General features: G+C 43.2%; 4 protein-coding genes across 6 annotated transcripts; 1 reads left to right on the top strand and 3 right to left on the bottom strand.

Moving 5' to 3' along the window:
• Window positions 1–140: 140 nt before the first annotated feature.
• Window positions 141–5,224, bottom strand: ankrd54 (ankyrin repeat domain 54). Its single transcript, XM_073495208.1, has 8 exons — window positions 4,522–5,224; window positions 4,087–4,134; window positions 3,888–3,986; window positions 3,468–3,539; window positions 3,196–3,243; window positions 2,420–2,544; window positions 2,201–2,308; window positions 141–2,000 (listed from the first exon to the last, which is right to left on the bottom strand). The coding sequence occupies exons 1-8, from the start codon at window positions 4,910–4,912 to the stop codon at window positions 1,926–1,928; spliced, it is 966 nt and encodes a 321-aa protein (XP_073351309.1). The 5' UTR covers window positions 4,913–5,224; the 3' UTR covers window positions 141–1,925.
• Window positions 5,225–5,417: 193 nt separating this feature from the next.
• foxred2 (FAD-dependent oxidoreductase domain containing 2) lies at window positions 5,418–12,436 on the bottom strand. Of its 3 annotated transcripts, none has more exons than XM_073494867.1 (10): window positions 12,325–12,436; window positions 10,784–11,010; window positions 10,378–10,683; window positions 10,043–10,294; window positions 9,147–9,458; window positions 8,818–8,984; window positions 8,455–8,620; window positions 7,500–7,726; window positions 7,224–7,394; window positions 5,418–6,233 (listed from the first exon to the last, which is right to left on the bottom strand). In XM_073494867.1, exons 2-10 carry the CDS (start codon window positions 11,002–11,004, stop codon window positions 6,001–6,003), a joined length of 2,055 nt encoding a protein of 684 aa, XP_073350968.1. In that variant the 5' UTR covers window positions 11,005–11,010; window positions 12,325–12,436; the 3' UTR covers window positions 5,418–6,000. The 3 variants fall into 3 exon arrangements, with proteins under 3 accessions (XP_073350968.1, XP_073350967.1, XP_073350969.1); XM_073494866.1 differs by having other exon boundaries at window positions 10,784–11,007; XM_073494868.1 differs by lacking the exon at window positions 12,325–12,436 and adding an exon at window positions 12,122–12,303.
• A 1,710-nt stretch (window positions 12,437–14,146) lies between these two features.
• hmox1a (heme oxygenase 1a) lies at window positions 14,147–16,058 on the top strand. Its single transcript, XM_073495146.1, has 6 exons — window positions 14,147–14,229; window positions 14,364–14,417; window positions 14,516–14,627; window positions 14,746–14,961; window positions 15,055–15,327; window positions 15,721–16,058. Exons 2-6 carry the CDS (start codon window positions 14,368–14,370, stop codon window positions 15,877–15,879), a joined length of 810 nt encoding a protein of 269 aa, XP_073351247.1. The 5' UTR covers window positions 14,147–14,229; window positions 14,364–14,367; the 3' UTR covers window positions 15,880–16,058.
• Window positions 16,059–16,105: 47 nt separating this feature from the next.
• Window positions 16,106–21,189, bottom strand: mcm5 (minichromosome maintenance complex component 5). Its single transcript, XM_073495145.1, has 16 exons — window positions 20,893–21,189; window positions 19,953–20,079; window positions 19,708–19,836; window positions 19,444–19,616; window positions 19,204–19,359; window positions 18,931–19,100; window positions 18,669–18,840; window positions 18,472–18,583; window positions 18,235–18,378; window positions 18,084–18,149; window positions 17,825–18,001; window positions 17,625–17,737; window positions 17,385–17,513; window positions 17,140–17,282; window positions 16,772–16,899; window positions 16,106–16,488 (listed from the first exon to the last, which is right to left on the bottom strand). The coding sequence occupies exons 1-16, from the start codon at window positions 21,060–21,062 to the stop codon at window positions 16,387–16,389; spliced, it is 2,211 nt and encodes a 736-aa protein (XP_073351246.1). The 5' UTR covers window positions 21,063–21,189; the 3' UTR covers window positions 16,106–16,386.
• Window positions 21,190–21,819: the final 630 nt, after the last annotated feature.

Raw genomic sequence — 21,819 nt, 5'->3', positions numbered from 1 at the left:
CTAACTGTGATCCTACCATCCAGAATACTACTGCACAGGGCCCTCTCATTGAATATGTTGATAGTGAATTATGTATATTAAACCCCATGTGGATATACCATTCTTTATCACATTACATGAAAGACAACATTTCACAAATATAGCCAAACATATTGATTTATTGATTCACATATATCCATTTCCAACGACAGCCAAATCAATTTTTTTACAGTACAGTTCACATACAAACATAACATGCAGTACAAGAAATAAAGGCAACGAGATACAACGATGCTGTTGATAAGAAAACAGAAAATACAACAGTGAAAACTGTTTAATCGTTTTGTGAGAAATTTCTCATAATTATCATAGAACTTAGGTAATGATGGCAGGCAGAGAACATATCGGCACACTATGTGACTCACACACACACACTCACAATACCCATTCACACTGCCCTTTCAATGTGGGAATGATGCGCCGATATTCCGCCTTGCCGTTTGTGTGAAAGTTTCAGATGCGGAGAGGGTGGACAGTTTCGCTGCGACTCTGATCCACAGAGGAGGTAGTATCAGAGCCGCAGCAGAGGCGAGCCAGCGTCTGTGTGAATGGAAAAGCCGATAGCGCAGATAGGGGTGTGTCGGCCTGACAACTAAACAGATCCTTCACTCATCAAATAAAAGAGAAATGTCCCACACTTCAACCCACAAAGCAACATTACAGGACCAAACAACAGTAATGTGGTAACTGGTAGTGTCTTTGGCAACTTATGAGGAAAAAAATACCGCATCCATACATGGATCCTGTCTGTCCTAGTGACTCTTCATCACATTTCTGCCAGAAAAACAGAGTCTATCCCCAGCAGCAGAGCCAGGCGGCTCCAGTAGTTAAATGGCGGTGATTATGTGACGCGATTTAGAGCAAAGAACTTTAACTCACCATGTCTTTGTCGCTTCCACTATTGTGTTGTTGTAGTTACTGTCTCTCGCAACTTGTATTGAAAAAAATCACTGTGACGGTCAGCCATCCCGACCGAGACTTCAGTGAGACCCCAGAAAATAGCATCCATCCCCGCAAGTGAGAGCCAGACAGGGTCCACTATCTACTGATGGCGATTATGTAATTATGCAATTTAGAGCAAAAAACGTAACTGTCATTTTCCAGGATGTATGGGGGGTCCAGATCTCAATCACAACACATTATAACTGTATCCAAACGTATAAAACAGTCAAGCCAATACATGTTTAGATAAAGAGGTGGAAACCGGGGAACACACTGAAAAATAAAACCCATACAGATCTCAACGCCATGTCATGTACCGTCAGGCCTCTTTTGCTTGGTTCAGTGTGAACAAAAAAAGGCGGCGTAAAGGCGAGCTTTCTTTGCAGCGATAATGCGAAGTGAAAAGGGCTATACTCTCATTTTCTCACATACACACACACACACACACACACATTCACACAATAGAGAGCCGAGGTCCCACTTCACTTCAGGGTTAGCTTCCTGTCTTCAATGTGTATTTTGCCCTTAGGGGTTACTTTTATCCTTTTTCTGAAGAGCTCATTTGTGAAAAAAAAATTCTGTCCATAAGCTAAACGAATACCCACCACAAAACAGTAATGGGCTTTAAAATTTAGGCAGCTTTTCATTTTAACCAACGACGTCTTTGTTCGCATTTAAAGCACATTAGTCTTAGCCGCAGTCACACTATCAAAACCTCATCAGAGATGTAAATGATAACAGAATACTCATTGTCTTTTCTTGGTTAAGATGATAAGGAGTTTAAGTCTTACTGTCCGGTGCAGGAGGTCTGTAGATTAAAATTTAATGTGGAATATGGACAGAAAAGCATTATAGTTCAGCATTTGCTTGTCTTGCCAAGGTAACTGGAGCAGAAACTTCCTTTTAGAAGGAGCAGGACTTCAGCTCTCTATACACTTTATCTTCTACCTATCCCCCAAATTCTGTTTCTGTAGACTGAGTGATGTAAAACTGGCCAACAAATCTGTCACCTCATCCACCTGAAAAAAAGCAAAAATACATACAACCATGTATTAGTTAATTACAGTGAAAATACATCTAAATAATGCAGTAATATATATATAGTAAATAATCATCGCATGCAAATCTAAAAACACACATTTAAATTTTGTTTCACCTACGTCTCTGTTTTTATGCATGTGAATCTGATAAACATTAAAAGTGAGTATGTAGGTCTCACCTGCTCTTTGGTGCGCGTGTGCTGCAGCTGTGTGGAAATGTGCTCCAGCCTCTCTTTAGCTTCACTCTGACCCATTAAGTTCAGGTATTCCCTCAGCATTTGAATAATCTGAAAGGGAAAGTCGGATATAAAAATCTTCAGCATTCCAACCTCAACAATTAGGATCTATCCAAAACCCCAGAGTCTTGACTCACTAAGCCAGGCAAGTTAATTATCTACCTGTGTGACTTCCCCTCTCAGGGTTTCTAAGCTGCGTGAATCTCCCTCCTGCAGAATATTAAGCTTGGAGCGTGCTAGATGCAGAGGGGTCCTTCCAGCTCGGTCGAGGGCGTCCACACGGGCTCCTTAACAGAGACAATAAGAGGACAAATCTTTCCGTTACACATATTTATTAAGTCGTATCAATTGATTATCAACTGTTACTGAATAATAATCATACTCTATGGAGTTTATTAAAGCAACATTATGTTGAAATTACTTAAATCAGCTTCTGTTTGTTGTGAGCAGTAGAGGGAACTGGGAATTACTGGAATTTTACCAGTGCAACAGAAAGAGTTTGTTTCTGATTGGATGACTGGCATCCAATTGGAATATATACTAGGACACTGAAAAAACTATCATCTCAAAAATGTTTAATCACCATTCTCAATCAGTGCTTGTTGCATTTTTTGATTTTTAAAATGTAAATTCAGTAAAAGACTAACTTACTTTTAAAAAGGTAACCTTGCTGTATTTTAAGTTTTTGGCAAGAGACCTTGGCATAAGCAGGGTAACCTTACATGAGAAGTCTGTTTTGGAAATTTGGGGCAAAGAATGACCCTCTTTTATGCATTATACATCACCTATGCTTACATACAGTGTTAAAATGTATAACTCCAAAGTGAAAAAGATAATTGCTCCACTTTATTTTCAACTAACTTAAAAAGAGCTCTCCTATAATAGGAGACTGATCAACATGTATACACAAGAAAAGTACCACACTACAGTGGTCTCACCTCCTCTCAGCAATGTGGTGATCACAGGCACATGGTTGGTACAGGCCGCTGCAGAGACACAAGATAAAATGGGCACGTTGCAAGACAATACACAAGAATAAAAGTGCTTTAAAACACTTGTTGCGTCATCTTATTCTGCAGTATATCTGATCATGTAAATATGTGTGAGCTGAAAGCAGCTGCACTGTTGTGTGTCAAAGTGAAACCACACTCATATGCATTACTGACCACAGCGCTACAGGTTTCACCACATGGCGATTGTTCTTTCTTACCCAGATGGAGGGGGGTATTGCCCAGACTGTCTCGCTGGTTGGGGTCAGCGCCGTGACTCAGCAACAATTGCACTACGGTCATAAAAAAGACATTTAATTGTACAAATTCACACTGAACTGTACTGATTCTAAAATGCAGTGTACAATGACGGGAAGTGTAGGAAACAATAAACGAACCAAGGAAGGACTAAATCTATGATTAAAATTTAAATACCAGGGAAGCTGATCAAAGTTAAATGTGGGAAGTGCATGACTTCTTGACTAATATGTTCATTATTCAGTGATGCTACAATAGGATGGATTGTAGCATGGTGGCTTACACCCTTATCTTCAAACTGCATGATGCTCTCTTCAACCATCCAGCTGCATTATACGTAATTTCCCACGATACTTGTCATAACATTCTTATCACCAACCTACCGATGCTCTCATTGCCATTGCAGGAAGAGAAATGGAGGGCTGTCCTTCCCTTGTCATCGGCCGCACAGGGGTCAATGTCATCTTGCAGGAGCTTTCGAACTGGAAGAACACAGCTTTATTAGCAAAACACAGCCAATAATCATCCTTCTCTTACCCCACATGCAAGAAGTTTGCATCTGCATCACCTCACTACTCATACCTGTGTCGATGTCGTTGCTGTTGGCTGCCTCCCTCAGTCTCTTCACAGCTGTGGAGATAAGACATTCAAAGTGACTGGCAGGTATGTAAATGCTGCTTTATGATTGGAGGGGATCAGGTGTCATGGCATCAGATCAACAAAGGCATCAGTCACAAGAACACCAGCTCAACTCTGAAGAGGGGGACTTGTTGAACAGACAGAAGGAAATGATATTAAGAGACGACACCAGAGCTGAGTTACTCACTGCATCACACTGTAACAGAACTGTATCACCTTTACCTGTTTGGTAAAAGGTAGCTTAGCTTTCATTTTGAAGCTAAACTTACAAATTTAGCACACGCTTAGCTCCCTCCACACACACACACACACACACACACACACACACACACACCCTGTTTACTCTACACATTAACAGACAATATAACAGACCCTTACCATAAATATCTTTCCCCATAGGACCGAGGTTCCGCACCACCCTGTGCTGCCTCCTGGCCCTGCTCCCCGTCATCTTCCCCAGCTTGCCCGCCACCACACCGGAGCCCAGCTCGGCTCGTCCCGGCTCCCACAACAAGTGCAGGTACCTGAGCTCCTTATCGTCTCTCTGTCCCACTCGACCCAACACCACCTTGCCCTCCCCAGTCCCGCTTATCCCGAACCCGACGGCGGCTGTACCCCCGTCGTCCATCCCCTCCACGTTACCCCGCTGCTCTCCGTCCACCGCCTCCCGGGTCTCGTCTTCGGCTCCGGGCTCCAGCATGTACTCCCCCTCGGAGCTGGAGCGGTCATTATCCGAGGCTGTTGCAACGATTGGGCTCCACCCGTCCATACTTTATCGTGACATATGGATGCTGTGTTTACACTACACTCGCTGCACACGGTCCTTACTACTCCTGCCAAAGCTAAAAGGAAACAGCCGTCATTAATATCGGGGGTCAACTCTGAATACGGTATCCGCTCCGTCAGCGTCGCCTGGGGTCATTGCACGGCACGTCCGCTCTGAAACTCCCCCATTAAAGTCTCTCCATCCCGGGTAATTAACAGTATTTTAACAGCTTTCTTCCTTCACGGCACCAAAATGTCCCCTATTTCACATTTTCCATTTCATCGTACTGAAGTAGTAAAAGGCACACCCATTGTGCAGTCAACAGCTACCAGAGCAGCCTCGACCAATCAGATTCTGTGTTGTTCATTAGCCACCGTCCAATAGGATCTACGCAAGCGGGTAGCCAATCAAACAGCCCCATTGCCGGATTGATCTACGCATGCGTACAATGAAGCGCAATAATATTTCACAAAACGTTTTTATGAGAATGAAAACAAGACCTAATGTGTGTTTTTATGTAATGTATGTTTATTTAACATCATGTAAAATGTGTAATGCATAATCATTCAGTAACCCTCCACCAATATAGCTTTATATAATATAGATTTCCATAATATGAAAATGGTATATTATAATATATATAAATATTTTGTGAGGAAAACAAGAAGGAAGCTTTTAAAAGACAAGGTACCTCTCCAGGGATAAACAGCAGTTACCATGATGATGAAATCTGTGGGGCCAGAAGAGGAAATATGCATATTTACTCACCTTCCTGTAATCTATGCCTGTTTCTTATATTTTACTGGATACGCTTACTTTTTTAGACCTTCAAAATTATTAAAGTAAAGAAAGGGAACTCTCTCTTTGGTTGAAATAGTAAAGTGTTCGATATTTTCGTCTAGTGACGAGGTGTTGCAAGTAAAAATGCTCAATTTAAAGGGGTCACAAGCCTAAAAGGTCGGGAACCACCAATCATCTGTAGGGTGGCATACCAAAAAAAAAAATTTGGTTCTGTAGAGGTGTTAATAATGGGTGCAAGGAGGTAGACCTAAACATCATCATAGGCATAGCTTTAACACACTCAAAAACAATCAGAAGTCAAGTTTCAGTCCTGAAGACACAGAGGCTCCAGCTTGTGCCAGGTAGTTGGGGAAAGCTGGGTCAGCCCCGGATTTTCCTGCATCTTGCTCAGTAGGCGTCAGTCCAGCGTCATGAACGTGCTGCCGCAGCTGACTGCTGTGAGAGATGCCCTGCTGCTTCAAGTATCCTTGCTGACAAAACAGCGGCGGCGTGCGATGGGTGAGGGATGAGCGGAAACATGATTCTAAAAGACACGGGAAAACACAGCAATGAGTCAAACTACCACGGTCAGTGACGTCCTCGTCAGTCTTCTGCCCTGAGATTCAGTGTGGAGGTAAAATGCAGACATCTCAAACATGTTAAACCTTCTTGTTTTATCAGTGATGTTAAACTTCGTCATGCAATTACCTACAGTTCTACTAAAAATATCCAAAATGACACCCACACCACAATGCAACATCAGTGGCATTTCAGTTGACCAATAAATAACGCCTTGGAGGAAAGAAGTCAGACATCCTATTTGAATAAAGTGACAGACAGAAAAGGAGACGTAGTTATCATGTTATAGAAGATATCTCATGAATGTGTGGGTCAATGTACAGAAAAGTTACCAGTGTTACAAAATATGTTGAAGCTTGTAGTCAAAACTAATGCAGCCTATTATATCTTGTATTTCCTGGTGCACTTTGTTGTTTGGCAGCATTTTTCTCAGTCATGCTGACTCCTTGACCTTTTCATAGCACTGTGGGAATGTACACTGCCAGTGGTAGAAATGTCCTTCAGAGGGATACTTTTGACTTTTACTGACCAGACTACTTTTTAGAGTCTGTACTTTCTTACTTTTACTTGAGTAAAGAAGTTGCATCAGTGCTACTTCACCTCTGCTTAAAACGCATAAAAATAAAGGCATAACAACTTTTTCTCTCTCTTCTACAGTTTAGAGGCCAGTTTGAAAATGTTTACCTCTGTACTGTTAATGTAGTTACTCTTATCTGCCTTTGTATGGCAGTGCAGGCTGTAAATGTCTAATCCATTTGTTGTTTCTGTAAGGGCTGGACAACCTTTACTGTCTTAATAATGAAATACAAACCTTATACATATAAAATAAATGAATGCAGAAACTGTTGTGAAAGTGTATTCTGTCCCATTTTACTCTTCTCACTCTGTTACTGGAGGCATTTTCTGAGCTGGACATATTTTATGGGGCTAGAAACAGATCAAGATGCAACTTTACCCGCGTAGAAGGCCCTGAGATCAGTCTGCACACAGTGCTCCAGGAAGCGCCGCAGTGGCTGGATGTGGGAGACTGGACCCTCCCATTCTGTGAGGAAGTCCTCAACCATGTGATGAATTGCCTTGGGCCTTGGTAAAGGCCAGCCGTGGGGACGCAGCTTCATTTCTTCCTCTGGAAAAACAAAAGAACTTACAATAACTTTCATTTTGTAATACTGCAGCAATTTTATTCCTAAAAAGTACATTAACTTCGTAACAGTAGCATTTTTCTTCTCACCTGTAGGAAGTGTGTCATAGTAGTATAAAACAGGGTGCAGAAAGTTAGACTTCCAAGCTTTGGTCCAGTCTGTTTGAGCCCTGCCTCGGCCCAGATAATCTACCTTCTTCTTCCCATACTGCATGACTAGGACCATCAGTCCATGGCTGGAGATGTTGTGGCCCGAGAGAGAGGAGAACTGAGGCAAAGCCTGGATTGGAAACTCCTCCATATATTCACAGTGGGAGCTTAGAGTCAAGGAGAGAAGAAAGGACCAGGATATGATGAGCATATAGGGATTAACGGGTTCTTCTGTTACTGTGAAGAAGTCAGTAATTCAATTTTGAGCAACATAATTTCTGCCTGTGAAGAACAGCATTCTATGTATTGAGTATACACAGGGAGGGATCAGTACTACATAGGATGAATTAATAACCTAATATTACAGTTCAAACATCATCTGTCAATTCTGGCATCTCTACTGACCGAGGCACGGCTTGTTTCTTATTTTATTTTATTTTGAAATGTTCCTTACACACATATCATTATTATAAAGTAGGTCAGATAAATGTCCTGACAAAGAAACACTTGATAGGTGATACTGGAGAATGATTCTGTTATAAAGCAGATGTATTCTGCCAAGATTGCTCACGAAGGATTTAGCTCCCTTGGCATCCACACGCTGCCCTTTCACATTAATTAAAAGCAACCGGTTGAGGTGGTTTTAGTGTTTAATGCCTCCTGGCTAGTGGCCACATCCATTCAAAGGTGTTCTGGACAGGACCAGCTGAGAGGAGGTCCCTGGGCAGCACCAGGGCATTTAGGAGGAACTACATCTCACCAGGAGCAGTCAAAAGAAACTGCTGCTGTTCATCAGGACATGTAACTTAAGAGGGACAGTGGGCAGATCTCATCAACAAATGAGCACAGTTGGAAAACGTTATTACTGGTGATGACCAAAATAACATCTACTTACCCTCGAAGAAGTATAACGTCCCCCAGCACCTCAAACATTTGGTACGGCCCAGAGGCCTCTCCGACCCGCTTCAGAATCCATGACTGAAGCTGCGTTGTCAACAGTTTAGTCGATGGCCACCAGTTGCTATGGTAACGCTGTTCAAGTACACGATGTACAGCTCGAGCTGTGGCAGAAAAATCCAAACAGGTTATTTAAACATCATCTTGAATACAATCCCAAATTGACACAAAAGGACTGCACAACTGTCAAAGTCCAGCTATTCTACATTCCTACTGTGACCCGTGTAGATAATGAAGATGTTCCTGGTCCACATGTTTGTACTTTCAACTACATGCTCTGCATTTGTAATGAGACCATCACCTGTGTAACGGAATCCATGGATGAAGCCGCCAGCGGATGAGCGGTAGTCTCTGGAGTGAGCAGCAGTTCCTAGCACAAACAAGCCGGGGGTGTCCTTTCCTTCATACCAGGCCGTCACCCCCGGCAACCTCCCTTTTGCATTTTCACTGTTCGGAGGGCAGCTAGAGCTAGGGAGGTTTGATTTTCAAGAAATGTGAACATTATATAAATAAAACAGCTTGGACTTTCTTGATGCATGGTAATATGATACAAGAGGATTCAGAGGATAGGACATTGCTTGTCATTAACAGATGGATTTTGAGGCAAAACAGTTAAGTCAAGATTTATACCTGTCAAATATGCTGAAATTGAATCTGAATCCAAGGCATCTGATCACACGGTCGTAAGGCTTTCGCATAGAGAAGTTGTCGATGTGATACCCCGGCAGTTCTTCTCCCGTCACATCGGAGCTGTTCTTCTCGTCCTGTGTGTACTTGTTTAAAGTCACATACAACTGCCCCTTCTTCTCCGTCTTCTTTCCACCTGATCTCCTCGTGCCGTGCTCCTTTCGTTGAGCGATAACTATTTTCTCCAGTCGTGCCTCCACCAGCCCATCCAGGGACTTGAGCTGGTATGTGTCTATGAGCTCATTATTAACAGCTCTGAAATACAAAAAAAAAACAAAAGTTTAGTTGAGGTTAACAGTGCTGATAGCTTTGATGCAGAACAGCTGGTGAGGTTGACTTCTGCCAATAATCACTGTGGTACATTAATTCCCGATTGGGGTCACTGCACCCACTGGGTGCTTCTGCAGTTTCCAGGGGGAACTTGGAAATGTGGAGAAACTGGACTGATTTGGAAAAATACCAACCAAGCTCTCACACTTGAACACCACATGTTGAAACTGTGGTATTAAGTGTCAAAATAGCCTACTAGTGAGCAAGCGAGGAGTAAAGTCTTATCAGTAAGTTAAAAGTGATGGATACAAAGTTGAAATAGTTAACTCAAAGATTTGGATAAATAGTTTGATATAGGGCTAGTTAGCTGAAAGTAGCCTAATGAATAAATGGTTGAAATAGTTTAATTTAAATCAATGCATTAGGAGCTTGACTGATGGTGTTGATGAAGGGGTACTTCATCTAATAGCGCTGTCACAGCTATGTCTAAAGGAAAACAATAATGCTTGGAAACCACTGATACAGGCCTACAGCAGAATCACAGACTGAAGAGATAAGGAAAGCACTACCTGAGATCTCCAACGTAATGTGTTTGCCACGCCAGTCGAACAGGGCTGGAGCTGAGCATGTGCACCCGACTTGCTCTTCCCATGATGCTCTGGGCTGTTTCAAAAGCTGAGTTCCCCTTGCCCAGAATGAGTACGGCCTGGTTCTTGTAGTCCTCAGGATTAGTGGAGATGGACTCGTAGCCTTCGACCAGGTCAGAACCGACAAACTCTACCTTCTGAGGGACCCACAATCCTGTGGCTACCAGGAGGACGCTGAGGGCGAGAGGAATAAGTACAACGTGATGCATCCACAACCAGGACAAATGTGACATTTTCACCCCTAGTTCTGAAAATACCTGCATGTGTAGTCGGATGCATGCTGGTCAGTCAGGATATAGCTCCTGCCAGTGGCTGACTGCACCGCCCTGATCCTCCCGATGTCCACACCATACTGGACCTTCAGCCCGAGCTCCTTCACATACATGGACAGATAGAGCGGGAAGGCATCAGCTGGTGGGTAAAACTCACTGCTCACTCTCTTGAGCAGGAGGTCAGGTTTATCGCTCAGCAGTGAGTTCCAGTCATGGCGCAGGTTGAACTCTCGGTTCTGCCTCCCTGTGTGGATCTTATTGATGCTGATGAGCTTTCTGTGCCTGGGGTACCTGATCACACAAAAACAGAGCAGAGGAAGCACGCATCGAGGGTCATTCAGGAGGAAAGACAAGTAAAACTTTCTTGAGACGCTTTAAGAAAGTTTCCTACTTGTTAAAGAAGCTGCCCGGCCCTGAGTTCCTCTCCAAGATGATGTAGTCTCTTTTAGCCTTGGAGAGGAAATATCCCATCTGCAGTCCTGCAGGCCCGGCTCCAAGAACACAGTAATCATAGCGGCGGGTGCCATTGTGGTGGTGGTGGTGGTTTTCAAAAGAGCAGTCAACACAGCCAATCAAGATGAAGAGGATAAAACAAGGAAAGCTCGGCTCCATAACCTGCTGGACAGTTTGGTGTGTATATAATTAAAATCCATATTACAGTTAGAATATTGTAGTACTATAAGACATACAATATGGGGACATACAGCAAAATGACCAAATGTATCTATTATATATTATTATATAATAAATCATATAATGCTGTTGTCATTAGTAGTTTTATTGTTGTGAATTAATGTTTTTTTTTTGGTGTACTTGTTTTGTTTCCCTGTGCTTTGTGCTTTTAATTGTTTTATTTTGTGATACGAAGAATAGCTTCTACCTCAGGAGTGGCTGATGGGGATCCAAATAAAGAAACAGAAATATATAAATATATTCAATAGTTAAAATGCACACTTGTTTTTTAATGGAATGCCAATAGTCGCTACAAATACATGCCAATATATTATATATTCCACCAAACTGCAGATAAGTGACGTGTGTCTTGTGGCTGAATTAAGTACAGCATTAATTATAAACATATTGTTAAATTATAACCTTTCTTATACCCTTTAATATCATTGTCGAGGCAGAATTTATGGCTGTTGAAATGGATTATATAACATTGTATATGGGTACAGTGAAGTGTCCACTGAGTGTAAACCCAAGCACGCAGTATAGTACATACAGAACTGCATATAGACCTGTACATATGCATTAATATCCACCTACTTCACATATTTACATTAATCTATTAAAGGGCACTCTTTGCACTCTGCACCACTGAACTATTGTATTATTGTTTACTGTTGCTCATTATACATATTCATTTATAAACACTGACTTCACCCATTGTACTTACATTATAGTTAAATGTTTAAGTTGAGCTCCCTTTGTTCTCTTGAGTTCTACGTCAATTTATACTAAAGCTTTTTTACATTGAGAGCAACTTAAACTATATATACATCTACATTTATTCATACAGCGTTTTTTCTTCTATACAGTTGTTTATAACCTGTCTGATCATTTTGTTACAACACAGGTTTTTTTCACTTTACTTCTGCCTGCATGAGCATCTGGGCCATTAGGCAACTGGCAACATATTGTCTAGCTGCTGAGCTCAGTGCTCTGGTGTAGACAGGCTACATATGATAAATGATTATATTATTATCAAACAGAACAGGTAACTAACTCGATAGTTCACCGATGTGTAATCTGAGTAAAGTCATGCAGCAGCAGGCTCAGCTCCGGATAGTAAACCTCCCCCGGCGCTCCATGAACTCTTCAGCCGATGTTGTAACACTGTGCTGCGGATGCGGCGGCTGCCATCGCCCGCTGAACCAGATGTGAGCTCGGGCTCGCGCGTTAGGACACAAACACGGAGGTCCACGTTACCTTTTTTACATCAGTCGATCCCTCGCGCGCAACATTTGTGGCTTGGCATGCAGCAGACCTGTGGAGACTCCTACATGTTTACTGTGGAGCATTTTACAGCTCGTCATGTGTGTCTATGTGCTCCCCTCGGAAAATCCTCGAGCTCAACCCACTTCAACACACACCAATGGAGGCTGCTTGCATAAGGGGGCGTGATCAGAGAACACCATAGAATATAGTAGAGTAGAAAGGATATTAAATGAAGGACTTGACCAGGTTGTTGTGATTGTTGTGCACCTTTTTTTTTTTTTTTCAACTTAAAGGGTGACTCCACCAATTTTACTCATTATAAGTGTGTTTACAGGTTTGGGGGGGAGTACGACTGCATATGTGTAAAAAGTAGTAGAAAGCCTTTAGTGTCTCACAGGAGGCTGAATGTGATCTGATAAACTGCCTCCAGTGATGTCACTCTGTCATTAAGTTGCCGTCTTCAACTGCGACTTTAAAGGAAACGTCAGCTTCTTTCAGTGCACACGTGAGCTTCTGTGTTGAGGCACTCGACGATGTGCACAGAGTCACATCCTTTGGACAGTCGCAGAGAATCTGAGTCATTCACAAAGTTGTTGCATAGAGCTCCTTTAAACTGAAACTTGTGCTTCTCTCAGCACGTCCGTCTTTACTACACTTTAGTGTTCATACTTCACTACAGCTGCTTCTGTATTCAAACTATTTTCAGTATCTCCGCTGCAAGTTTTCAGCTGGGAGCACAGATGCTAATTTTCTTCAAAAAAATCTAAGATGTTACCTTTTTTGGTATTGATATTTAAATTGTCAGATGCCCAAACAGTGACCACATGTTACGATGCATGTTAGTAATACTCACTGTAATTTTTAGGTTAGTCGTATTACAGTCTATTACAGAAATAAAACATTTATTTCCTATCTATATAAGCCTGCATTGTATCCTCAATACATAATTAACAGTTATCTCGTGCTTTACTTCAACACTTTAAAGAAACAATATCTGTGTTTTCTCCTGCTGATAAAAACCTTTGACTCACCGGCAGGTAGAAGACTTCTGGTGACCGTCAGGAATGTACCTGAGTCTGGAAGATCCTTCAGTACAACTGCTCTTGAAAGCTTTTACCCTTTTAAGTTGTGTTTACTTTTCTATAGGTAGGAAACATATTTGTCTAAACCTTCCATTTAGTGGAGCCCCTCCTCCTCAAATGTCCAAAAGTGGAGATAGCATGGTCTAAAATAAACCCACTGCAGAAAAGGACAGCAAAAAGTGTCAATAGTACCTATCATGCTCTTTTATGAGTGAATTATTATTGTAGCACATTATATTATATTAACACTTGTACAGCTACATACATGTAAGCACAATTTTAATGTGTGATTTGTCCATATAGAGACAATTTAGTTACTTTATACACTTCTGTGTACTTTAATCAGGATAGCACTGCATCATATTTTACCAGCTCACATGTAATAAACAAACAAAACAAACAAAAAGTGGTAGAAAAGTGTAGTGAAGTATGAAATGAAGTCTAGTTGAGTACAAGTACCTCAAATTTGAACTTGACTACAGCACTTGGGTAGATGTACTTCATTACATTTCACCGTTGAGACGTCTTTTATCAGAGTGAGTACAAAACTTGGCTGTAACAGAGTCACTGTTCATTTCTGCCTCATCATGTTTTCAGATTTGTCCACCACGGTCTCTCATGTGCTTTGTCATGTTTAGCCTCAGCACTCTGAGTAATGTGACTCAGCGGTCACACTTCCTCTTTGAGCACATCGAGGCTGTATAAAAGTGGCAGGACGGAGCTGAGAGGCCACAGTGGAGCCTTAACACAGCCGAGGTGACGACCACCAGAGGACCAATCAGCATAAAGGACAGAAGACTTCGATTCATCACAGGTATGTTATATATATATATATATATATATATATATATATATATATATATATATATATATATATATATATATATTACACACATTGTTATTCATATTAAATATGTTTAATTAAGCCAAATCAATCGTTCATTCCAGTCAGATGGAGACCATGAAGAGTGCCAGAAAAGATGAAACAGGAGAAGTTGGCAGGTACTGATGATTCTTTCAAAGACTTCTGATGTTTTTCCAGGATCTGATTTTGTGCTTTAAAAGTTCCCTCTGATTAATTTTGTCCTTTCTGCTGCCAGTGATCTATCAGAGCAGATTAAAGCAGCCACTAAGGACAATCACGTCAGAGCTGAGAACACAGAGCTGATGCTGAGTTACCAGAAGGGTCAGATCACTCTGCCACAGTACAAGGTAAACTCTACACACCAACTGCCTCCAATTAACACATTTATGGGCTGAAGCCATGACAATGTTTTACTCTATGCACATTGTCCTGAATAGCGTATAATCATATTTATGTGTCCGTCAGGTCCTGCTGTGTTCCCTCTACGAGATCTACAAGGCGCTGGAAGAGGAGATGGACAGGAACTCCTCCCATCCAGCTGTTGCACCGATATACTTCCCTCAGGAACTTGCCCGCCTGGATTCACTGGAAATAGACCTGGAGCATTTCTTTGGCTCAGACTGGAGGAAGAGGGTGATTGTCCCTGCAGCCACACACAGATATGGGCAGAGACTACGAAAGGTGAGCAAAGAGGAAGTAATGATATTAAAGTCATTTTCTGGGTAGACTTGTTGTGAAATTACAGCTGGTATTTTGCAAAAAACCCCATTTCAGATTGGCAAAGAGAGCCCGGAGCTGCTGGTGGCCCATGCCTACACTCGTTACCTGGGTGATCTATCTGGAGGTCAGGTGCTGGGGAAGATTACCCAGAAATCTCTGGGGCTGAGCAGCAAAGAGGGGCTTTCGTTTTTCTCCTTCCCCGGTGTGAGCAGCCCCAACCGCTTCAAGCAGCTGTACAGGAGCAGGATGAACAGCATAGAGCTGACGGAGAAGCAGAGGAAGGCGGTGCTGGAGGAGGCTGTGGACGCCTTCGAGCAGAACATCCAGGTGAGAACAGAGGGGATGATGGGCTCATTTAAAGGGGCAATGTGTAGTTTTGGAGAAGAAATTCAAACTCAGAATTTTTTTTCCCATAATTGAATAAACAAGCTGTTCTCAGAGGAAAATAAGGTCCTCAGAACACTGTTTGAAGCTAGATAGGTGGCAGGGTCCGCCACATATAAACACAGTATGAAATTGTGTTGTCCAATGAAGATCTTCCTGTTCTGATTAAAATGCAAACAGCGTAGTGCACCTTTAATGTGGTGTCAAGCGACTACTAACAGCATCAAGAGTTTCTAGAAAGAAAAAGAAAAAACACATTGAAACCAATAAAAAGAGGAAGTGAATGTTTCTAATACATGCAGTGTAAGCAACTCCTCTTTCTGCCTTTTCCTGCAGGTTTTTGATGACTTGCAGAAAATGTTGAGTGTCACAGCACAACCAGTGGACCAATCAGAGAGCAAAGCTTCCATGTTCCCGTCCTCACCCATCATGCAGTTCACCGTGGGATTGTGCGTCGCACTGACCACCGTTGGAGTGGGAATGTACGCCCTGTAGGCTTTCACCAGCTCTCGTCACTGATCCGCACTAGCAGCACTTTACTGATCACCTAACGCAACAAATGAAATCAAGACTAAATGTTTGATCACAGCTGAAACAGTGATTCTCTCAACTTGTTGTAATTTGTATGAACTTTATTAAACAATGCTACACTGGAAATAAAACGTCTCCCTAACTCTTCTTTTTTATGTCTGTGTTGAACATGAAACACTTTAAGACCGAAGAGGATTTCAAATACTTTAATTCTTTACACGTCATGCAGACAAGTGATAACATCTTTGTGTAACAGAGACACCCTAAACATTTTTATTTTTTTTGTATAAATTCTGATGTATTTAATCAGCTCGAAATCCAGATCCTACTGTATCAGTCAGTTTTCACCACAATTTGGCTCAGAAATGATTCCATCGGCTAACAACAGTGTCACAAAGAAGCAGACCAAAACTATTTACAACAACAACAACAATAATAATAACATGTATATGTATTCGAGCACCGTTTGCTCTATTTGACTCTGTAGAGCACTTTCCTCTGCATGCGGTGCTGCAGCTCGCCCCTCCTCAACATCAGGTGGAGGACTTTGTAGATAGCGTGCTCTGGATATTTCTGCAAAGTGGTCCAGAGAAACAAACAGGTGAATACAGAGAGATTAGTTACAGAAGTAGATAGAAACTTCTTTGACTTGTTTTATGACACCCAATTGTGTGCTGTGCCAATAACCCTGTCTCAACTTAGGGTGATAGTTACACAAGTCAGTGATGCAAATGTAAATATTGCTCTACAAGTCTTTTTTGGTGTTACGTGAGAGGTAATGAAACAAAAATGAATGATTGAACCTATTTATGTGTAAGCATATCCTAATCTCCTACTCTGATTGTGTCAGACTGACCTGTTTGGTGAAGTCTCCGACGATGCTGTGCTCGGACACCTGGGAGCCGATAGCGAAGCGTCTCTTCAGCTGCTTCTCAATGCGCGAGATCATTTCCTGGTCCTCCTGAGAAGTGAAGCCCTCCACTCCTAGAAAACAAAATGTAGTTGGTGTTGGAAAGGTTAAAAACAACATTCATTTATTGCACTGTGTCCAGTTAAAAGACACGCTTAAACGAGTCTCAACATTCAGGGTAGACTGGTTGACAAGACGCTTTTGAAAACCAGCAGACAACTATTTTAGCCATCTCTACAATCTTTCCATGTACTCCCTTGCACCTACAGAAGTCATAATAGCCCCGGTCACAATCTCTACACAACAACAAATACCTGAAAGGCTGCCAGACAGTGCAGCGTCCAGCGTGGAGACCTGGAAGAGTCTGAGGGCCTCGTCCACCTCTTCCTCTCCAGCCACAGCCTGCAGCTTCATCTTGGCCAGAGACTCTGCGATACGCACGACGGCCTCCAGCTGCCTGATACAGCAGAGACAGAAATGATTAGTTCAGGGACCAAAAGGTGGTGAAAAAGATAAATCACTAATGTGTATATGTGAAAGACATAAATGATAATAATACCTGACAGTGATGGGGATGGAGGGTCTTTTGTCCGACTCTCTTTCATGCTCTCTTGCTCCGCTCCTCATCACCACGTATCTGTTTTTCAGCTTCTCGGCAGCAGCAGCAGAGAGACGAGGGCCGCATTTACTGTAAACATTCAGACAAGGTAATACTAATGAGCACACAAGAGTAACTTAATTAGAGAAAGAAAGTGTCTTGTTTCTGTGTCGTCATAAAAACAAATTCTGACAAACTCACGTTCTGGCGTAGCCGATGTATTTCTTGAAGGTGGCCAGTGGAATCTCGCCCTCAACGCCCTCCGTCTGCGTCTGAGCACTCAGGTGAACATTCATCACGTGGCGAGCCAGTGTCTGCAAACAGATGAATATTTTATTAAAACTCACACACTTTGGATGATTTAGGGCATCACACTTCCAGTCAGACATGCTCCTCCTTACCATATCCCTCTGCTGGTCATGGTGGTCCTTAATGATGAAGATCATATCAAAACGGGACAAAATGGTGGGCATGAAGTCGATGTTGTCCTCCCCCTTTGTGTCGTCCCAGCGGCCAAACACAGAGTTAGCTGCAGCCAGCACTGAGCAGCGAGAGTTCAGGGTGGTGGTGATGCCGGCCTGCGAGGAGTCAAGGTGTTAGTTTGTTCTGTCGACTCCTCAGCGCAGTGAGAAAACTGGGTTTTACAGATATGGCTGATACCTTGGCGATGGAGATGGTCTGCTGCTCCATGGCTTCATGGATGGCCACTCTGTCGTCCTCTCTCATCTGGACAACAAAAGCAGTTTTGTTTTTAACCCTGGGAGACAGATTAAGACGAACATAGATCTTCTGCAACACAAAATCTTCGTACCTTGTCAAACTCGTCGATGCATACAACTCCGCCATCGGCCAGCACCATGGCTCCGCCCTCCATGATGAATCCACGGGTGGCGGGGTCCCTCAATACGGAGGCAGTCAGACCAGCTGCACTGCTGCCCTTACCTGAGGTATAAACCTGACGGCACATAACGAAGGCTCAATTAGCATGCTAGCATTAAAAATGGGACTATGGTTAAACTTCCATCAACGCAGGAGAATGGATATCTACCCCGATAGGTGAGCATCTCTCCACAAACTTGAGCAGCTGAGACTTGGCTGTACCCGGATCTCCCAGCATGAGCAGGTTGATGTCCCCCCTACGAGTGAGACCATCGGGCAGCCTGAAAAGACAGGAAACAAATCATTACTACACATGTCAGGACAAAACGTACACTCATCTGTGCTGCGAGCAGGTGACAGTCTCACCTCTTCCTCGAACCTCCAAACAACAGACAGGTGATGGCCTTTTTGAGATCATCGCTGCCGTAGATGGACGGAGCCACGGAGCGCGCCAGAGAGGCGTAGACGTTAGGAGTAGCAGCTAGAGCTCTCAGCTCCTCCTCTTCCTGTGGAGACACTGATCCAGTGGCACCACGGCCTGGAAGGAACAAAAACAATACCATCAAACCGGGTCCTGTAACTCTGCTTCCACATGCTAGAGTGTTTTAATGAAGACGTCGATCTTTACCTGCCCCTTCTGTGTCCATTTGGATGCCGACCACTCGCAGGTAGGACGCACGAATGCCCACGCCGGCACTCTTCTCTCTTCCTTTGGCCTTTACAGCAGCCACCTTCTTGATGGAGTAGATACCCATGATGGTCACTCTGTTGCCTGGGACCACACGGTCACACAGGTACCTGAAAGGAGGAGGAGGTGAAACCAGTTTACAAATGTTTTTTTAATGAGCAGCAAGAAAAAAATCCAGGATTTATGAGATTTCGTTGACAATGAGCCCCTCACCGGTCAGAGTAGAGCTGTAGGTGGCGCGGCATCTCTCCATGAGGCACGGCATCTGGAGACTCCTGCAGGCGGAGAGTCTGGAAGTCAACGCAAACGCAGCGGTCCGGGATGATGAAGTAGGGATCCACGGGACACTTCACCCTTCCAGGATTATCACTGAGGAGAGAGAAAAGTTGTTGGACGTGACGGAAAACAACGCGACCCCAATCTAATCTGCTGAGTTACAGAGGTCACACTCACGAGTTGCACTTGCGTGGCAGAGCGTAGCCCTGCAGGCCGGGAGGCAGCGGGATGTTGTTGATCATGTTGCGACAGCCGCGACACTGCAGACACACCCTGGTGGCCTTCGCCTTCACAGGAGTGGCTGAGATGATGATGCCGTGCACCTTCACCAGACGAGACACCTGCTCGGACTGCAGAGGGGAAGAACCACAAAATGAGATCAAATGGTCGATGATGACGAAGACAACATGAGACAGAACAGAGGTGTGTACTGTTAGGTACCTTGAGGCCACGGATGGAAGTGTGATGTGCGTCACTCTTCAGCATGACCTGGATATCCTGGACCGTCTCCTCCCCTACAGGACGGGGACGGGTCACTTCATCGGCTACCTCCTTGGCAGCTTCCTCCAGCTGTAAATTAGACCAAATTATCAGGGACATTGATCATGGTGACCGAGACAACTGACGACTTTAGATATAGATGAATGATGGGGTTATTTATTTATTCATGTTAGTTTCAGACTCACCAGCGGCAGGTTCTCAGTGGGCAGCTTGTAGAGGCAGTCTGACAGATCCTCGTCAAAGCTGGCAAGGTCCTCCATCTCCACCTCCACCCAGTACTCCCCCAGGGTGTAGTGTCTCTTGAGCTCATCTCTAATTTAAAAACAAACGTATAGAAAATGTTCAATGTGGCGTTGAAGAACTATTGCTAGCATATCCAAAGAAACAGTAGGTAAACAATTGGATCATTGTTGCTTTAGCTCGAGTTAACTGACTGTTAAGCAAAGATTATGGATAAATGGTTAATAAAAACACCTTAAACATTCTGCTGACACAGTATTAAAGAAAAAAAGTCTAAACTGTGACTCCAGCCTCTTAAATGTGAATATTTTCTGGTTTCTTTACTCCTCTATGACTGAAAACTGAATATCTTTGGACTGTGGACAAGACGAGACGTTTGAGGACATCATCTGGGACTATGGGAAACACAGATCGGCCATTTTCTGACATTTCATAGAGCAAACTACTTAATCAACAGAGTAATCACCAAGTAAAATAACTTAGTTGCAGCTCAAGTATTAGCTGTTATCCATTTTAATGCCAGATTGGCTATTGTCAGCTAAACAGCTACACTATAGTGACTTCCTGTTGCACACATAAGAGACTGAAAACATGATGGTCACAATAGAAGCGTATGAAATGGAGATATCCTAACTAGTGCAGGCCAAGCTCCAGACACACTACATTTCCCATCGTGCAACTCAACAGCCTTTAGACATTAAGACCCCCTGCTTCCAAAATCCAGTCCAAATTTGTAACAGTGAAATTGTTCAGTCTCAAACTGAGATGACCTTGATGACATCATCAGGGTTATTTTTTCTAATTTACTAAACCTCGCTTCAGATCCACGTTCTCACCACAGTCATGTTCACACAGTGCTGCTCTGATCGTTTTTAACTCACTCACCTGTATTTATAAGTGAACCCGGTCCGGTCGGTCCCCACTCTGAACTGCCGGAGGAACTCACGGAACCGCTTCTTGATGTGGATCCTCTTCTGTCCGCCTTCATCGCCGGGTCCCTCTCCTCCTCCGAAGCTGTCGCTGTAGTAAACTCCCGGGTCGTCGAAGCCAGACATCCTGCGGCAGGCCGGTGCACACAAAGCGGGTCTGTTTAACTGTGGACTGGTTCTTGTGGGTCAGTGATGTGTGGACACACGGAGCTGCTCTCAGTTACTGTTTCGCGGCAAAAACTCAACTCCTTCCCGTCTGTTTCCCGCGAGTCGTTTCTAGCAACGCCCCTCTCCTGTCCTCTGATTGGCTGGGAGCGATGAGCGCCTGTCGCTATTGGTCGAAGCGGTTCACGGAGGCGTGGTTTGGGTTAAAGGTGGAGCTAGTGAGCAGTGATGGCGCGAAAAAGACAAGAGGAGGAGGAGGAGGAAGAGGAGGAGAAGCACGAGGAGCAGGAAGGTGCAACAAAGAAGAATGAATACAGGATCAGATTAAAGTGCAAACTGCGAACAAAAACACATTTTTATCACCCTAAATAAATGTGAATGCTGTTTTTAAAGGAGCTCTTTCCGGTCAGGATTGATCTGTATTCACAATGGGCATAGTTTAGTATAGTAATAATCCAATAGGTCAGTTTTAGAGGCTTCTGTGCACCTTATTTAATCTAGTGCCTAATGATAGTGTGACCATACATTCAGATGATCAATGACACTATAATTAACAAAGCTTTACACCAATATACTATGATTTTCACAAAATAAAACATGATGTTGATACATAAAAAGTATTGTTTTCAGTCTGAATACTTCCATCACCTTGTTAAAATTCCTCATATTACATCCTTCTCTTGCATCAAAAGACATTTTTCATATCAAAAAGTGACTT

This window comes from Pagrus major, chromosome 23, assembly GCF_040436345.1.
Source record: "Pagrus major chromosome 23, Pma_NU_1.0".
Taxonomy (NCBI): domain Eukaryota; kingdom Metazoa; phylum Chordata; class Actinopteri; order Spariformes; family Sparidae; genus Pagrus; species Pagrus major.
This window is presented reverse-complemented; position numbering and strand designations above follow the sequence as displayed.

Coding starts and splice junctions, on each gene's coding strand:
- mcm5 (XM_073495145.1), bottom strand. CDS start 21,062: ATGTCTGGCTTCGACGACCCGGGAGTTTACTACAGCGACAGCTTCGGA. Junction 19,360..19,443: donor CTGCCACGCAAGTGCAACTC/GTGAGTGTGACC, acceptor CTCTCTCCTCAG/TGATAATCCTGGAAGGGTGA. Junction 18,841..18,930: donor AATGGACACAGAAGGGGCAG/GTAAAGATCGAC, acceptor TGTTCCTTCCAG/GCCGTGGTGCCACTGGATCA.
- foxred2 (XM_073494867.1), bottom strand. CDS start 11,004: ATGGAGCCGAGCTTTCCTTGTTTTATCCTCTTCATCTTGATTGGCTGT. Junction 8,985..9,146: donor AATTTCAGCATATTTGACAG/GTATAAATCTTG, acceptor AAACCTCCCTAG/CTCTAGCTGCCCTCCGAACA. Junction 7,395..7,499: donor CTATGACACACTTCCTACAG/GTGAGAAGAAAA, acceptor TTGTTTTTCCAG/AGGAAGAAATGAAGCTGCGT.
- ankrd54 (XM_073495208.1), bottom strand. CDS start 4,912: ATGGACGGGTGGAGCCCAATCGTTGCAACAGCCTCGGATAATGACCGC. Junction 4,135..4,521: donor TATGGGGAAAGATATTTATG/GTAAGGGTCTGT, acceptor TTATCTCCACAG/CTGTGAAGAGACTGAGGGAG. Junction 2,001..2,200: donor ACACGCGCACCAAAGAGCAG/GTGAGACCTACA, acceptor GCTTTTTTTCAG/GTGGATGAGGTGACAGATTT.
- hmox1a (XM_073495146.1), top strand. CDS start 14,368: ATGGAGACCATGAAGAGTGCCAGAAAAGATGAAACAGGAGAAGTTGGC. Junction 14,962..15,054: donor ATGGGCAGAGACTACGAAAG/GTGAGCAAAGAG, acceptor ACCCCATTTCAG/ATTGGCAAAGAGAGCCCGGA. Junction 15,328..15,720: donor CCTTCGAGCAGAACATCCAG/GTGAGAACAGAG, acceptor CTTTTCCTGCAG/GTTTTTGATGACTTGCAGAA.